The sequence below is a fragment of the Oncorhynchus clarkii genome, chromosome 14, assembly GCF_045791955.1.
Source record: "Oncorhynchus clarkii lewisi isolate Uvic-CL-2024 chromosome 14, UVic_Ocla_1.0, whole genome shotgun sequence".
NCBI lineage: Eukaryota > Metazoa > Chordata > Actinopteri > Salmoniformes > Salmonidae > Oncorhynchus > Oncorhynchus clarkii.
In genome coordinates, this window is record NC_092160.1 from 23,108,154 (window position 1) to 23,127,575 (window position 19,422).

At 45.4% G+C, this 19,422-nt stretch overlaps 1 protein-coding gene across 4 annotated transcripts in view; it reads right to left on the reverse strand.

Moving 5' to 3' along the window:
• The window catches only part of LOC139366421 (ATPase phospholipid transporting 8A1), a 195,705-nt gene that overhangs the window by 49,929 nt on the left and 126,354 nt on the right, over positions 1 to 19,422 (reverse strand). For all 4 annotated transcript variants that reach the window (XM_071103888.1, XM_071103891.1, XM_071103892.1 and 1 more), the window contains 5 exons: positions 18,408 to 18,477; positions 15,730 to 15,814; positions 15,262 to 15,401; positions 12,449 to 12,587; positions 9,380 to 9,444 (listed from right to left, as the gene is read on the reverse strand). In XM_071103888.1, coding sequence (XP_070959989.1) covers positions 9,380 to 9,444; positions 12,449 to 12,587; positions 15,262 to 15,401; positions 15,730 to 15,814; positions 18,408 to 18,477 — 499 coding nt within the window. The remainder of the gene's footprint in view (positions 1 to 9,379; positions 9,445 to 12,448; positions 12,588 to 15,261; positions 15,402 to 15,729; positions 15,815 to 18,407; positions 18,478 to 19,422) is intronic.

Consider the following 19,422-nt stretch of genomic DNA (forward strand, 5'->3'; position numbering starts at 1 on the left):
GCTGTCCTCCATGTTTGAACTGTGTTTTACATGCCTATTGGACAGACTATCCAGACGCCCGGCCAAGAGGCGATTACTAAAACCCCAAACGGAGCAAAAGGTTTGGGACGTGAATGGATGCATTCTCGAGTCGTGTGTGATATAGTGCTATGATGACAAGCGATGTTGAAATGCCATAAATATTGAGGATGGCCAGGAAGATGAAGTGCCCTCTAATAGGGGCGGCTATAACCAACATCCTGCACTCAGGAAAGCCCAGGATGGAGATGGACCTAGTCGTGATGACATCATCTGTGCATCTGGAGAAAACTTCTCCAACCATTTCCCAGATGCCAAACCCATCAGGAAATGAAACCCCAAACAAGGATCCATTTCCAAGAGTGACCGGAACAGGTATGGATGTGCTTATAAAAGAGGATTGCGAGCATGAAGTTCTGGGGCCATGGGCTTGGTTAATGGAAATAAGATATAAGACTGCTTAAAACAACATGGATGAAACCTGATCATATTTATTTGGGCAGTAGGATACATTGCATCTCCTAGAGCAATGGTTCCCAAACTTTTTTACTCTGGCCTCACTTCCATTATTGGGGATCAACATTGTCCTGTAATTTCTCCTGTATGACTAATATAGCCCATAACTATGAAGTGACTCAAACGATTGTAAAGGGAAACTCATAAAGAAGGGTGGAAAGTCACCCTGTTTGCCCATGGGAGTGGTAGACTCCGGCAGACTGGTGTGGTCTGAAGAGTGAGGTCAGTGTGTGAGACTCATAGGTATCCACTTCCGGCCGTGTACGAGATCGAGGGCATGAACTGGGTTACGAGACCTAGGTGGGCCCTTCCACCCGAAGGTGGTCACACCTAACGCATTGAACAGATGGCTCGGCCGGGCATGAGCATTATGCAACGCAAGAGTGACCTAGTGGTCATGAATGAGGCTTGGGAAAGGTCTGTTGAGGAGGGTTAGATACCTAAGGGCACTGACGGGGCCATGCAACCCTCTTCTGGCATAACAAAGCTCTGAAACCCAAGCTTGAAGGACAATATTTGGAGAGAAAGGCCTCAGGTTTCAAAGCTGACCGACACACAGAGAGAGAGAGTGAGAGAAAGAGACAGATGGGGGGGCTAAAGAGGTAGAGAAATTGAACAAGAGAGAGGAGACAGGGAGGAGTGCAGCTGTCAGGATTTCTCCACATGAGTGTGCCCATTCTTGATTGGGGCCATAAAAGGCCACACAGGCTTGCAAGCGCTGGGGTGTGCTGCGGTAACAGCTACATCATACAGTGAGCATAGTATCCCATTTGATATCGGAATTCAACCATGGAACAAAAAAATTGAGATTTCTAACAGGGTGAACAGAGGGAACACTAATGTATGGAAGCATGTGTACAGTACTGACTTTGTAAAGTATATGTCTGGGAACGTATGTGCTTGGATACAAGTGATTTATCACAAAATCACGATAACCACAAACAGTGCAGCCATTTGCTCAAGTAGGGTACCCATCCCCCCCCCCCCCCCTCCCCATTTCCACTGAGGTATTTTAGTGCTAATGCTACTTGTCTCCTTTTAAAGCCTCTTTGTTATGGCTATACTGACCAGTTTAGCCTATGTGACTAGGTTGTGTTTGGTTTAAGAGTGGCTAATCAAGACTTTGAGCGCCATTGTTGATGCAACTCTTGAGTGATGTAGCAAACATGACATGACACACTTGACAGGGATTCAGAGTTAGAGGACGTGTATCCATTAGTCTCGTACAGTTCTATACAACCTTGGACTGACCCAAAGAGGGGCATATCCGACCCAAAGAGGGGCATATCCGACACACAGATACATAAAGCACACAGACCTATGCACTTCCGTGCACATACCAACATCGACAACCCGCACAGGCACGCACACTACCCAGTCAGTGTGTTCTCCAGGCCCAGTGTTCAGCCATGGCAGCTCCACCAGTCAGTGTGTTCTCCAGGCCCAGTGTTCAGCCATGGCAGCTCCACCAGTCAGTGTGTTCTCCAGGCCCGGGGAGGGGAGATTTAGCACCCCTCCCCGGGCCTGGAGAGATCTCAGGCCGCTTTCAAGCCTTCTAAAACTTCACCCTCTCTTTGAGAACTGTTTCTAAACACGGAAAGGGGGGGGGCGCACTCCAATTACTCTCAGGCACAAAATGAGAAGAACTCCAATTCCCAGCAGCACCGCCGACAGGACCTCTGTTCATTGAGCCCGAATGAAGGGGGGAGAGAATTCCTCCATATTTTACAAGAAAACTTATAGGCATCTGCTGAGCCACAGGAGAATAGGAGCTGACATTTCAAAATAGGCCATCCGCGTGTTTTATGCTTTATGAACGGCGGTGTCTGAAACTTCTCCTCTCTACCTCCATTTATCACGCTAACCAGCCGGGTTGACAGAGTGAAGGTCGTCGGTCATAGCTGTATCCCCTCCTCCATCACCTCTGTGCATCCCTCACTCCTGCTCCGGCACACTGGGCTCACACAGTGAGCGCTTCCTCCTCCGTCCTCTGCTCTGCTCCCTCGCTTCCTCTCCTGGAGTACAGCAGCAGTCTCTTTTCCACCTTTACGTCCCTCCAACAACATTCAAGACTCCCTGCTGACCTCTTCCCCCTCTACTTTTAAAGCGGTTTAGGGTTGGGTGGAGGGGTCCCCCCTGGGCCGCCTTCTGTTCTTTTCGCAATCTTGCAGAAGGGTTGGGTTCTGGCTATGTGCTGACCGACATCTCTCTCTCCAACCAGGCCACTAGGCCCTGTCAGAGCCCCACAGCCCCAACCCTACCAGAGCCCCCGGCCCCGCCAGAGCCCGTGACTAGCTGGGGTATACTTCACTACAATCCTCTGGATGGAAGCATCTTTGGACCAATCAGATCAGCTCTGGAAAAAGATTAAGTGAAAAGATTGTTTATTTTATTTAACCAGGTAGGCCAGTTGAGAACAAGTTCTCATTTACAACTGCGACCTGGCCAAGATAAAGCAAAGCAGTGCGACACAAACAGAGTTACACATGGGATAAAAAAAAACAGTCAATAACACAATAGAAAAATATATATACAGTGTAGTAAGATTAGGGAGGTAAGGCAATAAATAAGCCATAGTGGCGAAATATTTACAATTTAGTAATTAAACACTGGAGTGATAGATGTGCAAGTAGAGATGCAAAAGAGCAAAACAAATAACAATATGGAGATGAGGTAGTTGGGTCGGTAAGCTGCTCTGACAGTTGATGCTTAAAGTTAGAGGGAGATATAAGACTCCACATTCAGTGAATTCTGCAATTAGTTCCAGTCATTGGCAGCAGAGAACTGGAAGGAGAGGCAGCCAAAGGAGGTGTTGGCTTTGGGGATGACCAGTGAAATATACCTTCTGGAGCGCGTGCTACAGGTGGGTGTTGCTATGGTGACCAGTGAGCTGAGATAAGGCGTGGCTTTACCTAGCAAAGACTTCTAGATGACCTGGAGCCAGTGGGTTTGGCGACGAATATGTAGCAAGGGCCAGCCAACAAGAGCATACAGGTCACAGTGGTGGGTAGCATATGGGGCTTTGGTGACAAAACTTATGGCACTGTGATAGACTGCATCCAATTTGCTGAGAATAGTGTTGGAGGCAATTTTGTAAATGACATCGCCGAAGTCAAGGATCGGTAGGATAGTCAGTTTTACGAGGGTATGTTTGGCAGCATGAGTGAAGGAGGCTTTTCAGCTAAATAGGAAGCCGATTCTACATATAATTTTGGATTGGAGATGCTTACTGTGAGTCTGGAAGGATAGTTTACAGTCTAACCAAGACACCTAGTTATTTGTAGTTGTCTGCATATTCTAAGTCAGAACCATCCAGAATAGTGATGCTAGGCGGGCGGGTAGCGATCGGTTGAAGAGAATGCATTTAGTTTTACTAGCATTTAAGAGCAGTTGGAGGCCACGGAAGAAGTGCTGTATGGCGTTGAAGCTGGTTTGGAGGTTAGTTAACACCGTGTCCGAAGAAGGACCATATGTATACAGAATGGTGATGTCTGTGTAGAGGTGGATCAGAGAATCACCAGCATCATTGATATATACAGAGAAAAGAGACAGCCCGAAAATTTAACCCTGTGGCACCACCATAGAGACTGCCAGAGATCCGGACAACAGGCCCTCCGATTACACACACTGAACTCTACCTGAGAAGTAGTTGGTGAACCATGCGAGGCAGTCATTTGAGAAACGAAGGCTATTGAATCTGCTGATAAGAATGGGGTGATTGACAGAGTCGAAAGCTTTAGACAGGTCGACGAAGACGGCTGCACAGTACTGTCTTTTATCGGTGGCTGTTATGATATCGTTTAGTACCTTCAGCGTGGCTGAGGAACACCCATGATCAGCTCGGAAACCAGATTGCATAGTGGAGAAGGTACGGTGGGATTCGAAATGGTAGATGATCTGTTTGTTAACTTACCTATCGAAAGACTTTAGAAAGGCAGGGCAGGATGGATATCGGTCTGTAACAGTTTGGGTCTAGAGTGTCTTCCCCTTTGAAGAGGGGGATGACCACGGCAACTTCCAATCTTTAGGTATCTCAGACGAAACGAAAGAGGTTGAACAGGCTAGTAATAGGGGTTGCAACAATTGCGGCGGATAATTTTAGCAAGAGGGGGTCCAGATGAGGGCACAGCTGAGGGCGGTCTATAACAAGCGGCAACGGTGAGACTTATTTCTGGAAAGGTGGATTTTTAAAAGTAGAAGCTCAAATTCTTTGGGCACAGACCTGGATAGTATGAGTGAACTCTGAAGGTTTTCTCTGCAGTAGATTGCAACTCCACCCCCGTTGGCAGTTCAATCTTAAAGGAAAATGTTGTAGTTGGGGATGGAAATTTCAGAATTTTTGGTGGCCTTCCTAAACCAGGATTCAGACACGGCTAGGAAATCAGGGTTGGCTGAGTGTGCTAAAGCAGTGAATAAAACAAACTTAAGGAGGAGACTTCTGATGTTAACATGCATGAAACTAACGCTTTTACGGTTACAGAAGTCAATTTATGGGAGCGCCTGGGGAATAGGTGTAGTACTGAGGGCTACAGGGCCTGGGTTAACCTCTACATCACCAGAGGAACAGAGGAGGAGTAGGATAAGGGTGCGGCTAAAGGCTATAAGAACTGATGTGACTGGTCAAAAGACCACCTATTTGAAATAAGATCCGTATTGAGCTGCCTGTGTAAACACAACCTATGGGCTTGACACATCGTTGACACATCGTTGGCTCTGAATGAACTTTATTTGACTCTTTGCAAACTGGAAACCATTTATCCGGAGGCTGCATTCATTGTAGCTGGGGATTTTAACAAGGCTAATCTGAAAACAAGACTCCCCAAATTTTATCAGCATATCGATTGCGCAACCAGGGGTGGAAAGACCTTGGATCATTGTTACTCTAACTTCCGCGACGCATATAAGGCCCTGCCCCGCCCCCCTTTCGGAAAAGCTGACCACGACTCCATTTTGTTGATCCCTGCCTACAGACAGAAACTAAAACAAGAGGCTCCCACGCTGAGGTCTGTCCAACGCTGGTCCGACCAAGCTGACTCCACACTCCAAGACTGCTTCCATCACGTGGACTGGGACATGTTTCGTATTGCGTCAGACAACAACATTGACGAATACGCTGATTCGGTGTGCGAGTTCATTAGAACGTGCGTTGAAGATGTCGTTCCCATAGCAACGATTAAAACATTCCCTAACCAGAAACCGTGGATTGATGGCAGCATTCGTGTGAAACTGAAAGCGCGAACCACTGCTTTTAATCAGGGCAAGGTGTCTGGTAACATGACCGAATACAAACAGTGCAGCTATTCCCTCCGCAAGGCTATCAAACAAGCTAAGCGTCAGTACAGAGACAAAGTAGAATCTCAATTCAACGGCTCAGACACAAGAGGCATGTGGCAGGGTCTACAGTCAATCACGGACTACAGGAAGAAATCCAGCCCAGTCACGGACCAGGATGTCCTGCTCCCAGGCAGACTAAATAACTTTTTTGCCCGCTTTGAGGACAATACAGTGCCACTGACACGGCCTGCAACGAAAACTTGCGGTCTCTCCTTCACTGCAGCCGAGGTGAGTAAGACATTTAAACGTGTTAACCCTCGCAAGGCTGCAGGCCCAGACGGCATCCCCAGCCGCGCCCTCAGAGCATGCGCAGACCAGCTGGCCGGTGTGTTTACGGACATATTCAATCAATCCCTATACCAGTCTGCTGTTCCCACATGCTTCAAGAGGGCCACCATTGTTCCTGTTCCCAAGAAAGCTAAGGTAACTGAGCTAAACGACTACCGCCCCGTAGCACTCACTTCCGTCATCATGAAGTGCTTTGAGAGACTAGTCAAGGACCATATCACCTCCACCCTACCTGACACCCTAGACCCACTCCAATTTGCTTACCGCCCAAATAGGTCCACAGACGATGCAATCTCAACCACACTGCACACTGCCCTAACCCATCTGGACAAGAGGAATACCTATGTGAGAATGCTGTTCATTGACTACAGCTCGGCATTCAACACCATAGTACCCTCCAAGCTCGTCATCAAGCTCGAGACCCTGGGTCTCGACCCCGCCCTGTGCAACTGGGTACTGGACTTCCTGACGGGCCGCCCCCAGGTGGTGAGGGTAGGCAACAACATCTCCTCCCCGCTGATCCTCAACACTGGGGCCCCACAAGGGTGCGTTCTGAGCCCTCTCCTGTACTCCCTGTTCACCCACGACTGCGTGGCCACGCACGCCTCCAACTCAATCATCAAGTTTGCGGACGACACAACAGTGGTAGGCTTGATTACCAACAACGACGAGACGGCCTACAGGGAGGAGGTGAGGGCCCTCGGAGTGTGGTGTCAGGAAAATAACCTCACACTCAACGTCAACAAAACTAAGGAGATGATTGTGGACTTCAGGAAACAGCAGAGGGAACACCCCCCTATCCACATCGATGGAACAGTAGTGGAGAGGGTAGCAAGTTTTAAGTTCCTCGGCATACACATCACAGACAAACTGAATTGGTCCACTCACACAGACAGCATTGTGAAGAAGGCGCAGCAGCGCCTCTTCAACCTCAGGAGGCTGAAGAAATTCGGCTTGTCACCAAAAGCACTCACAAACTTCTACAGATGCACAATCGAGAGCATCCTGGCGGGCTGTATCACCGCCTGGTACGGCAACTGCTCCGCCCTCAACCGTAAGGCTCTCCAGAGGGTAGTGAGGTCTGCACAACGCATCACCGGGGGCAAACTACCTGCCCTCCAGGACACCTACACCACCCGATGTCACAGGAAGGCCATAAAGATCATCAAGGACATCAACCACCCGAGCCACTGCCTGTTCACCCCGCTATCATCCAGAAGGCGAGGTCAGTACAGGTGCATCAAAGCTGGGACCGAGAGACTGAAAAACAGCTTCTATCTCAAGGCTATCAGACTGTTAAACAGCCACCACTAACATTGAGTGGCTGCTGCCAACACACTGACACTGACTCAACTCCAGCCACTTTAATAATGGGAATTGATGGGAAATGATGTAAATATATCACTAGCCACTTTAAACAATGCTACCTTATATAATGTTACTTACCCTACATTATTCATCTCATAGGCATACGTATATACTGTACTCTATATCATCGACTGTATCCTTATGTAATACATGTATCACTAGCCACTTTAACTATGCCACTTTGTTTACATACTCATCTCATATGTATATACTGTACTCGATACAATCTACTGTATCTGCCTATGCTGCTCTGTACCATCACTCATTCATATATCCTTATGTACATATTCTTTATCCCCTCACACTGTGTACAAGACAGTAGTTTTGGAATTGTTAGTTAGATTACTTGTTGGTTATTACTGCATTGTCGGAACTAGAAGCACAAGCATTTCGCTACACTCGCATTAACATCTGCTAACCATGTGTATGTGACAAATAAAATTTGATTTGATTTGATTTGAAGCATCTACACTCTGGTCACTAGAGGGAACTAACACAACAGGGCGGGTTGTTGGTTACAGGAGAGTCAGAGAAGCCACCGACAGAGAGAAGCAACAGAGAAGGAAAGAGACTAAGGAACAAAGAAAAAGGTAAAGCCAAGCAACATAAGTTTCCCCTAAGCGTGGGAGTAGGCATGGTCAAGGACGCTGTCTCTGATTTTAGAGGCCCTCCCCTTGGCCACAGAGACAAAATTGTGATGTTTTAAAGCTAATTTACAGCAATTCTACACATTTTGCCATGACTTATGCTGTGTTCTTATACTATCTGAGTGACTCGAACAATATAACAAAATCAATGTTGGCCCCATTACTGTCTAGTTTTTTTGGGGGGGGGGGTGATTGTTAGTTTTCAAACATGACCTAATTAACAAATATATAGCTCCATTATGTTTTCTACATAAAGTACCAGTCAAAAGTTTGGACACCTACTCATTCAAGGGTTTTTCTTTATTCTTTATACAAGAGTGTGCAAAGCTGTCATCAACGCAAAAGGTGGCTACTTTGAAGAATCTCAAATATATTTTGATTTGTTTAACACTTTTTTAGTTACTACATGATTCCATGTGGTATTTCAAAGTGTTGACGTCTTCACTATTATTCTACAATGTAGAAAATAGTAAAAATAAAGAGAAACTCTGGAATGAGTAGGTGTGTCAACTTTTGACTGGTACTGTACTTTCTATCTGGTTTCATTCATTGAAGTCTACGAAAAACAATGTTTTTCTCCAGCATTTTTTGGAGTGGTGGCAACGATTTAACGATCAACTAATGAGCTAACAGTAATCAACAGCCCTATCTGATTGTGGGACACCAGGACACACACACCGAGCTTGGTCTTAAGCAGGATTACACTGTCAGGCATTGGTGGTGGTGACTTACCTTTGGTACAAAGAGCGTGTTTGACATTCTTAGCGGGCTCCAGGGTACAAACCAGACCAGATTGGTATTTTTGTTTCACACACAGGGATGGATTATTATTATAATTGAGGTTGAGGGAGCGTTGTGATTTGGATTGTGCCGAGTGACAGCACTACTAACATAACAGTAACTCAAAACATAGGAAAATCCATTGCAACAGTTCAATAAAATAGATTTTTAAAAGGGGCAATCTGGCATTCAAAAAACAACAAAGCTGGAGAAATGAAACCGCTCTTAAATTCAGACTGACCTATCATTAATTTACAATTCCAAACATGGACATACCAATCCCAGATTGTCCCTTTAAGGATATTGTGGGACGGTATACAGTCCACAAAGAAAGCCTACAGGTTACTAAAGTATAGAGCACTCCCTGTTCAATGAAAGTGAAATTGTAGATTATTATTAATAACATGACGCCAGTCTGCCATACTCACGTCAAGTGTGTCTTCGTTGATCACCAGCATGCCCATGTTCTTGGTCAGAAGTTTGCAGGAGTGTCCTGGAGAGGGTCAAGTGAAACAAGAGATGAGCTGCAATGTCAGTTTGTGCAAATATCAAAAACATATTTTTCACGCTGTCATACATTATATTGGTAACACTTCATTTGGATAGTCTGTAGAGCATCTACAGATGGACTTTATACATTATTATCAGTAACATTTCAACCAACCCTAGCCCTCACACCAACCCTAGCCCTCACACCAACCCTTGACCTCACACTAGCCCTCACACCAACCCTAGACCTCACACCAACCCTAGACCTCACACCAACCCTAGACCTCACACCAACCCTAGACCTCACACCAACCCTAGACCTCACACCAACCCTAGACCTCACACCAACCCTCACACTAACCCTAGCCATAACCGTAACCTAAGCAAGCAGTTGCTTAACAACAAATAGTATGACCATCTGTAGAGCATCTATAGAAGGACTAGCTGGACAATCCAAATAAAAAGTGGCCATTATATAATTATACATCATGATTATATTTTCAAAATCAACTTTAATACTGAATGAATGACAAACAATAGGTTATATGTACTCCCTCTTGAAATTGAGCTCTCTCTTTGCTTTCTCTTTGTTATTAGCTAAAGTCACAATGGGGTGAAAAAGACAAATTATTAGAACTTCATTAGGTGCACAGCGACAGTCTTGAGTCCATCAGTGGAAAAACCATGAGTAATACTCGAGGTTACATGTCTGTCTCCTGGGTTAAGGGGGCAGTTACACCATTGTTTGTTCAACATGGTTCCCCTTGGAGAGGCCATTTTGGCTCCGGTCAGGGTTACTAGAGAGGTGAGAGATAGTGGCTCTCAGGGGGATACAGTTGTGTGCCTCCCCCCAAAAAATGGGCCTACCTAAATCCTCAGCAATATCAGAGTGGACAATCTGTGAAGTGACCACACAAGCATTGTGGGCTTGGTCGAGCTTGGAATTGACTCCTGTTTCACATCTGCATGTATAAGTGTGTGTTTGGGTGTGAATGTGTAAGAGAACCACACAAACACACACCAGACACGGGGGGGGGTATGTATGAGGTGTGTGCAGGTTTCACCTCCAGAGGCTCAAATCAACAACAAGCAGGGTGGAGGTCTGGACCTGGCGGATTGTTTTCTTAAATGTTAAAGCACAAACTTCACAAAAATCTGCCATCGTGTGTAAAATATCTCCCGCCTCTTTACCCCCGTCAACCCCTGCAAAAGCCCCTAGCTTAATGTGTTTATCTTAAAGGATCAGTTGCCTCTGACCAAACTGCCCTTTTTATTCACCAGAGAAAGTAAATTCCTTGTTTTTTGGGGCCTGGCGGAACTAAACAACAGTGCTCTCCAAGGAGTTGGGGAATGCGAACGGCGCGACACCGTGTCACACGGTAACACCAGAGGTTTGTTAGTTGTTTGGGGGGGTAAGTAATTAAAGCTGCACAATGTGGTCATAGTGGGTTCTCAAAATGGCTGCCGGGGCAGTGGGTATTAGGAGGGAGGGTGGGGGTGGCACTCCGCTAAATCACTGGGCATGGTGAGGGTAGAGTGGGTTGTTAGGGTAGGCCAGTGTTTGCGTTGGCAGTTTGGAAGGCGTTTGCCCTTTCATGTCTGCCTTCCAAGAGGGGACGAAGCCCCCCTCAGCCAAGACTAACATGGTGCTGTTTGCCTGGCCGTCCTCGCTCCAGTGATGTGCTGGGAGACTGAATACACTCCGAACACACTACACCAGCGGGCAGTGTGCTTTCATGGAGTCGTAGTCCAAGTGGTCCTGCCTAAAGCATCAAGGGCAGCTTTAGAGTCAGGTCATTTCATGTGAAATCCTTGCTGATTCTGCCAGGGCAGAGACGTTCATAAGGTTTCAGAATGGTTGTTGTCACGATGTGTCATTTCCAGTGGACTGGATTACAGCTGTGACAGTTCTCTCTGCGCTCTCAGCCTCTAGAGCAGCAGAGGTCAACGTCAAACAGGCTCAACCATGTTTTCAGCACCCGATGAATTTTAAAACGGGTAAACAGAGTTTTACAAGCTCGTCCCAGGGATGGCATGAGGCCATTTTCACGGCATGGGCCGCCACAGGCAGGGAGATGCTGGGAAAAGAGAACACGGAGAACGGGACAGTCTTGTTCGCCAGCCCGCCTTTGGCCACGAAAGGTGTGCCACAAACCTATGCAGCAGTTTACTTTTTTTTTCCAGGAGGAGGAGGATGAGGAGGAGGGAGGAAAGCGGTAAAAACAAAGTAAATATTCAGAGGCGTTTTACAGAGCGACTCAGTCAAGCGGCGGACCTGTAAAAATACTTCCCGTGAGCTTCTAGCGCTCGCAGGCCCCTGCACAGCTGGCCAGTGGGGCACAAAGGGCTGATTCAGCCCCAAGGAAGGTAGGTGGCCACAAACGGACACCTTTTATTATCTATTTTCCCGGACGCTCCTGTAATCGGGTTTGCTGTTTCGAGGTATGCGTGTTTTTAGCAATTTTACTATTACGGCCACATCTGAGGGCTTAGCAACGCTCCTTGTGGGGGAACATGGGGAGGGAGGGTGCACATGCCCAACGTCAGCTCTCTGGTGCATTGACAGCAATGGTAATGTTGAAACCCCTGTGAATACCAGGTACATATGTGAGATGTTTTGCATGTGTGTATGCATACTTTTGTGTGTATGAGTGTGTGCACGCAATGTTATTCCTGTCAACATCAATGTGGTGTAGCAATATATCATGTGCATTTAGAAACATGTTGTGCCAACTTCTACAGAGGAAATCTTCTTGCCAATAGACCGTTTTGCCCCACGGCCACTGCGCTGACTGAGCTTTGCCCCACGGCCACTGCGCTGACTGAGCTTTGCCCCACGGCCACTGCGCTGACTGAGCTTTGCCCCACGGCCACTGCGCTGACTGAGCTTTGCCCCACGGCCACTGCGCTGACTGAGCCTTCCTCAGTAGAGATTTTAGTTCACAACGTAAGGGAAGGATGTCGTTTTGATGTTATGTTTTTTTATGTTTCTGTTTGTGTAGTCTTACCGATATTGATGGCAGTCTCCTGCTTGTCCCCGGTCAGGATCCAGATCTTGATGTCAGCCTTCATCAGCGTCTCAATGGTCTCAGGCACCTTGTCCTGGAGCTTGTCCTCGATGGCTGTGGCCCCTAAGAGCTGCAGGTTCTAGAGAGGGAGAGAAACATTAGAGAATGTCTGTGGCCCCCGAGAGCTGCATGTTCTAGAGAGTGAGAGAAGCATGAGGAAACAAGGAAGAGATAAATGTAACAAGAGAAGGGGCTTTACAGCGTCAAGTGTCAGAAAAATTAAGGGCCGGACTGTGTCACTCATTTACTTCCTGTTTTTCGCTCAAGTCAGCTGCTCTTGTTTTCCCACCCCTCCAAAACTGGGCCATGGATTGGGGGATTTGGGGTTAGGGTGGGGAATAGAGGGAGAATGAGACTTAGGGGCCAGTTGTAGTCGCAGCACAGTGGTTAATGTGTTTTTTTAACAGGAAGCCAGGCGGGTCTTTGGGAAGGGGCCTGGGGGGACCTAGAGGGGCCCGATGCTTTGACAGGGCCCTGGAGAGGAGAGAGGAGAGGCAGCTGCAAAGGGGAGGCCAGAGTTGGGCCGGGGGTGCAACGGTCAATCCTCCCTAAAGAGCTGTGACCTAGGCCGGGCTGCAGTATATCTTTAGCCCACTACCCATATGAAACCATGCACGGGGGGAGGGATGCGTGTGTTAATTAATGTTGCGACTTCCAAGTTACATTGTCTCAACATTGATAATGTTACGGTGTTTGCTGGGAAGACACGACATGAGACCATAATTTGTGCATTAAATGACAACCAACACGTTAAGTGAATCATGGACATTGTTGATTGTTTACGTAGGTTAAATGCAATCGCATGCAAGTCAAACGCAAATAGGCAATATGGCAACATGTTGACCTTCAAGAACAGATTAAAAAGCCACAGGGTTCATGGTCGAACAGTTGTTTAATTCAGGTCAACAGGGACTGCAGTACACAGGTCACTAAAAGGGGAGTCAGTGAGCTTTCGGACCAGGAATTTCTGGTCATTAATTGTGGTCATGGTCCAAGGTATTGGCCTCTGACCCTTTTTCCTAGGATTTCAATGCGTCTGCGTCACATTTGCTGTTCTCTTCATTGATCACCCGACTCAGTAATATGGGTGACTCTCCCTCTTTACTGTTCAGAAACCATATACACAAAGCATCTCAGAGTAGAGGTTCTGATCTCATTATGATCTACAAGGCAAAACCGATCCTAGATCAGAGACGCTGGATACATACAGCCCCAGATAAAAACAACAGACCTTGGTTCAAATACTATTTGAAAAGTCCCAAAAGTGCAAAACCCGCCCCTCTGGCTGGCCCTGCAGGCAGGCTAGAGCGAACGCTGAAAGTATTTGAATGGTTTCAAACAGTAGGCCTATCTGAACCCAAGACTGCAACTAGATTTCAGTCAAGACGACTGCTGAACATACACCAGAACATGGACTAAATAAACTAACAGTAATAAGGTGTGTATTTCATTGAAGCCTAAGTAGTGGCTGTTCCAGAGTAGCTTGTCAAGAGAGTTCTGCAAAGAGAAGTGATGTGGTGGTGGGCTTTCCTTTTGGTTTTCTCTAAAAGGACATGGTGAGGTCACAGTTCCTAAACATCAGCACCACATATACATCTCAATGATCTCACCTACCTCATGAAGTATGCACTGGTTCATTTCCCTGATTTGAAAGGGATGACTGGTATAAGAAATGTGGTGGAAAATGCCAATAGCCCATGCCTCCAGGAGAAAGGACAGATTATTGGGACAAGGCCCTTCTCTCAGAGATACTGTAAATCTAGCCTCATTCAGACTGCCATCTAGTGGTCTTCTCATCCCTGCACCCCTCTTTCTCAGAACTTTTGTGTTTACACTGTGATTGAGTTCATTTGTTCTGGGCAGCACTGAAGGTCTGGCAGGCTCGTTGATCAAGGGCTCCACTTCTATGTTTGAATAGTATTTCAAAACCACGTTTCACACAGAGGAACTGACTGTTGCTTTGCAGTACTGGGCCGACCCAACCTGACCCATACATTCATTAAGCCCCATAGTATATCGTGCATCGAACCATCCAAACCCATTTGGATTACATTTCCGTGCACCATATGGCACCATATATTCCTAATATAAAGTACTACTTTCTGGTCAAACGTAGTGCACTATATAGGGAATAGGGTGCCATTTCGATTGCAACACGTATGCTTTCAGCAACGGCCCGACATTACTCAAGTTGGTCTGAATTCAGTTCAACTGATTTAGGTTCAGCAAACCCATGGAAAGAGGTTTAAAATGGATGCCTTGTGAACTGTTGGTGTCCTTCTGGTGAACCTAGCAGGCAGGTAAGTCAATAACTAAGTCATTATCTTGTTTGCAGAGCTGATTGCTCAGCGCTGGAAACTCTTGGCTGATATGAGTTCACATAAGGTTCTGAGTGTGGGTTGGGGAAGGTGGGGTAGCGGTAGAGGTAGTGGTAGCGGTATTTGTAGAGGTAGTCGTATTTTTAGAGTTAGTGGTAGAGGTATTTGTAGAGTTAGTAGTAGAGGTAGTGGTATTTGTAGAGGTAAAGGTAGTACTATTTGAAGAGTTTGTGGTAGAGGTAGTAACTTCAAACAGAGAAGAAATATGTCCTGTGTTTACTGGTGGTTTACAGGACTATTGAGGGGACAGGGGAAGATGGTGATTGGTGGATAGGGGTTAGTTGGGGAGTGCTGTGGTGTAAATGCGTGTGCAAGCATGCGTGTGTGTCGGTGAATTCACAAGTGTTCATATGCGTGTGTGTGAGTGTGACTGACCTTCTCGATGAGCTCATAGCTCTCCTCCAGTTTGAGGGCTCGGTTCTGCAGGGCGGTGGAGGCACGGTGGAACACCTCCAACCATTGCTGATAGGTTGACTCACTAATCTCAGCCACAGCAAAGCACAGAGTACGCAGCCCTGAGACACAATGGACATGCATCACCTGACGTAAACCCAGAAGGCCTAAATAACCTAATAAATGACACAGCGGGTGTTAACTTATGGCGATTGACATTACTCTGCATTTCCATTTATATTACACAATAAAAAATATAAAAAACTGCAGAATCTAGAAATATGCTGATTTTAGCACAGGGGATATGTTGATGTAATTCTGCCAACCTCTCACAAGGGGGTAGTATATTCATTGAGGTAAAGCAATGAAGGAAGAAAGGTTTCTGGAAGTGTTTGAATAGGTCCTATGTGTGTTAGGTAGCTAAACAGGAGGAGCTGTTCCCTCACTCACCCTCTGTGGCAAACTGCTCCAGGTGTTTCAGAGTGATCTCTTTATACCTGGAGCTGTCGGCCAGACGGTCGTAGACTACCGTGTCCTATTGAAACAGCACAGTCAGTCATCACACATACTGCCTGGACAGCCAGCAAATAACTGCCATGTAAACAATCAACCATGTAAAATCACTGGCTACCAAACACCAGTGAGCTCCAAAATAATATAGGGGCAGTGAATTTGTTGTTGTTGTTTTGCCTCTGTACTCCAGCACTTTCTGAAATGATACAATGACTGAGGTTAAAGTGCAGACGGTCTGCTTTAATTTGAGGGTGTTTTCATCCATATCAGGCGAACCGTTTAGAAATTACAGTACTTTTTGTACATAGTCCACCCATGTTAGGGGACCAAAAGTTTTGGGACAAATTCACATATACAGTACCAGTCCAAAAATTTGACACAATCATTCAAGGGTTTCTCTTTATTTGTATTATTTTATACATCGTAGAATAATAGTGAAGACATAAAAATGATGAAATAAGACATATGGAATCATGTAGTAACCAAAAAATATATTTACATTTGAGATTCTTCAAAGTAGCCACTCTTTGCCTTGATGAGAGCTTTGAACATTCTTGGCATTCTCTCAACCAGCTTCATGAGGTAGTCACCTGGAATGCTTTTCCAGTCTTGAAGGAGTTCCCACATACCCTGAGCATTTGATGGCTGCTTTTCCTTCACTCCGCGGTCCAACTCATCCCAAACCATCTCAATTGGGTTGAGATCGGTGATTGTGGAGGCCAGGTCACCTGATGCAGCACTCCATCACTCTCGTTCTTGGTCAAATAGCCCTTACACAGCCTGGAGGTGTGTTTTGGGTCGTTGTCCTGTTGAAAAACAAATGATAGTGGGACTAAATGTGAACCAGAGGGGATGGCGTATTGCTGCAGAATGCTGTGGTAGCCAAGCTGGTTAAGTGTGCCTTGTATTCTTAATAAATCAGTGATGGTGTCACCAGCAAAGCACCCCCACACATCACACCTCCTCTTCCATGCTTCACAGTGGGAACCACACATGCAGAGTTCGCCAACTCTACATCTCAAAGACCCAGTGGTTGGAACCCAAAATCTCAAATTTGGGCTTCTACCGGTCTAATGTCCATTGCTCGTGTTTCTTGGCCCAAGCAAGTCTCTTCTTATTGGTGTCCTTTAGTAGTGGTTCCTTTGCAGCAATTCAACCATTAAGGCCCGATTCACGCAGTCTCCTCTGAACAGTTGATGTTGAGATGTGCCTTACTTGAACTCTGTGAAATATTTATTTGGGCTGCAATCTGAGGATCAGTTTCATCATAGCCATTGATGGTTTTTGCGACTGCACTTCAAGAAACTTTCAAAGTTCTTGAAATTTTCCAGATTGACTGACCTCGTCTTAAAGTAATAATAGACTGTTGTTTCTCTTTGCTTATTTGAGCTGTCTTGCCATAACATGGACTTGGTCTTCTACTAAATAGGGCTATCTTCTGTATACCAACCCTACCTTGTCAAAACACAACTGATGTGCTCAAATGCATTAAAGAAAGTCATTCCACAAATTAACTTTCAACAAGGCACACCTGTTAATTGAAATCCAACTCATGAAGTTGGTTGAGAGAATGCCAAGAGTGTGCATAGCTGTCAAGGAAAAGGGTGGCTATTTTGAAGAATTGAAAATATATATATTTTTGTTAACAACAGGATTCCCTATGTTTTATTTCATAGTTTTGATGTCTTCACTATTATTCTACAATGTAGAAAATAGTCAAAATAAAGACCCTGGAATGAGTAGGTGTGTCCAAACTTTTGACTGGTACTGTATGTGTGTGTTCAAGTAGTCAAACGTTTAGTATTTGGTTCCATGTTCATAGCATTCAATGATTACATCAAGCTTGTTACTTTACAAACTTGTTGGATGCATTTGCTGTTTGTTTTGGATGTGTTTTTCATTATTTTGTGCCCAATAGAAATGAATGGTAAATATTGTGTGTTATTTTGGAATAACTTTCGAAACACTTCTACATTAATGTGGATGCTACCATGATTACGGATAATCCTGAATGAATCGTTAATAATGATGAGTGATAAAGTTAGACGGGGGGGGGGGGGGGGGGGGGTGTATGATCGTGCATCTGTAACTTTCCCATAGAGCCAAAACAACAAAAAAATGTGTCAATGTCTCAACACTTTTGGAGCTCACTGTATGAATACGTTCATGAATATATATATATATGTACTGTACATCTATACCGAACACCCAATAGTTAGACAGCAATTAAACAACTGCAGTACTTTTTCTAAAGAAATTTGAAAGGGAGAGGCATTTCCTTTTTTTGTGTGTGTGTGTGTGTGTGTGTGTGTGTGTGTGTGTGTGTGTGTGTGTGTGTGCAAATCAATAATAAAAACAGGAGAACCAGTGTAATAAATAATATGTCTAATGTGTGATCTTGATATCAGATCTTTAGTCTGTTACAGGAAGAATTGTTTATGTCGGAATTAGAAGCAATAAGAGAAGCATTTGACAACAGCGCTGTGCTATGGTAATGATGGTCTGTCACATGTGTTGCCATGGAGAGGGAAAGAGAAAGAGCGAGCGCTAGAGAGAAAGAGCGAGCGCTAGAGAGAAAGAGCGAACGAGAAAGCGAGAGGGCGAGAGACACTCACAGCTCCTTTGCAGTAGAGGCGGATCTTGCCAGATGGAGTACGCATGATGACTGACATCCTCTTCCTAGTACTGAGAGACAGAAAATCATCACAATGTTAAAGCTACAATACGACAGAACATGATCACCTCCTGTAACTAGCAGAGTCAGAACATGATCACCTCCTGTAACCAGCAGAGTTAGAACATGACCACCTCCTGTAACTAGCAGACAAAACATGACCACCTTCTGTAACTAGCAGAGTCAGAACATGACACCTCCTGGAACTAGCAGAGTCAGAACCTGACACCTCGTTTAACTAGCAGAGACAGAACATGATCACCTCCTGTAACTAGCAGAGACAGAACATGAACACCTCGTGTAACTAGCAGAGTCAGAACACGAACACCTCGTGTAACTAGCAGAGTCAGAACATGATCACCTCCTGCAACTAGCAGAGACAAAACATGACCACCTCCTGTAACTAGGAGAGACAAAACATGACCACCTCCTGTAACTAGGAGAGACAAAACATGACCACCTCCTGTAACTAGGAGAGGATGTTTGAATGTTTGAAGAAGTGCAATATTTACCTGGAGCTAACGCTACAGATAGCACTACTGGGTGATTTGAAAAATCATTGTCAATTGATCAATAATACTTTTAGCAAAAATTGTCATCTTTTAATTTTACAATCAGTAGAAACTATGAGAATAAAAAGGTTCAGAACTTTCATGAAACATCACTAGAACAATATATGGCAAATAGAAATTCAAAACTGGATGGTCTCAAGAGATAGATGGGAGGGGTTGAGTGGAAGGGGCTGAGTGGAACTGAAAGGTGGGATTAAAAACAACAAGATAACTAATGTAAAATATACTGCGTCTGTAAAATGTATATACGTTCAGAACTTTTGTGAAACAGTACAGTTAAAAATATATGGCAAAATAGAAACCAAACTGGATGGTCGACAGAGATAGATGGGAGGGGTTGACTTTAGCTAAAGGATGGGATTAAAAACAAACAAAAGATAACTA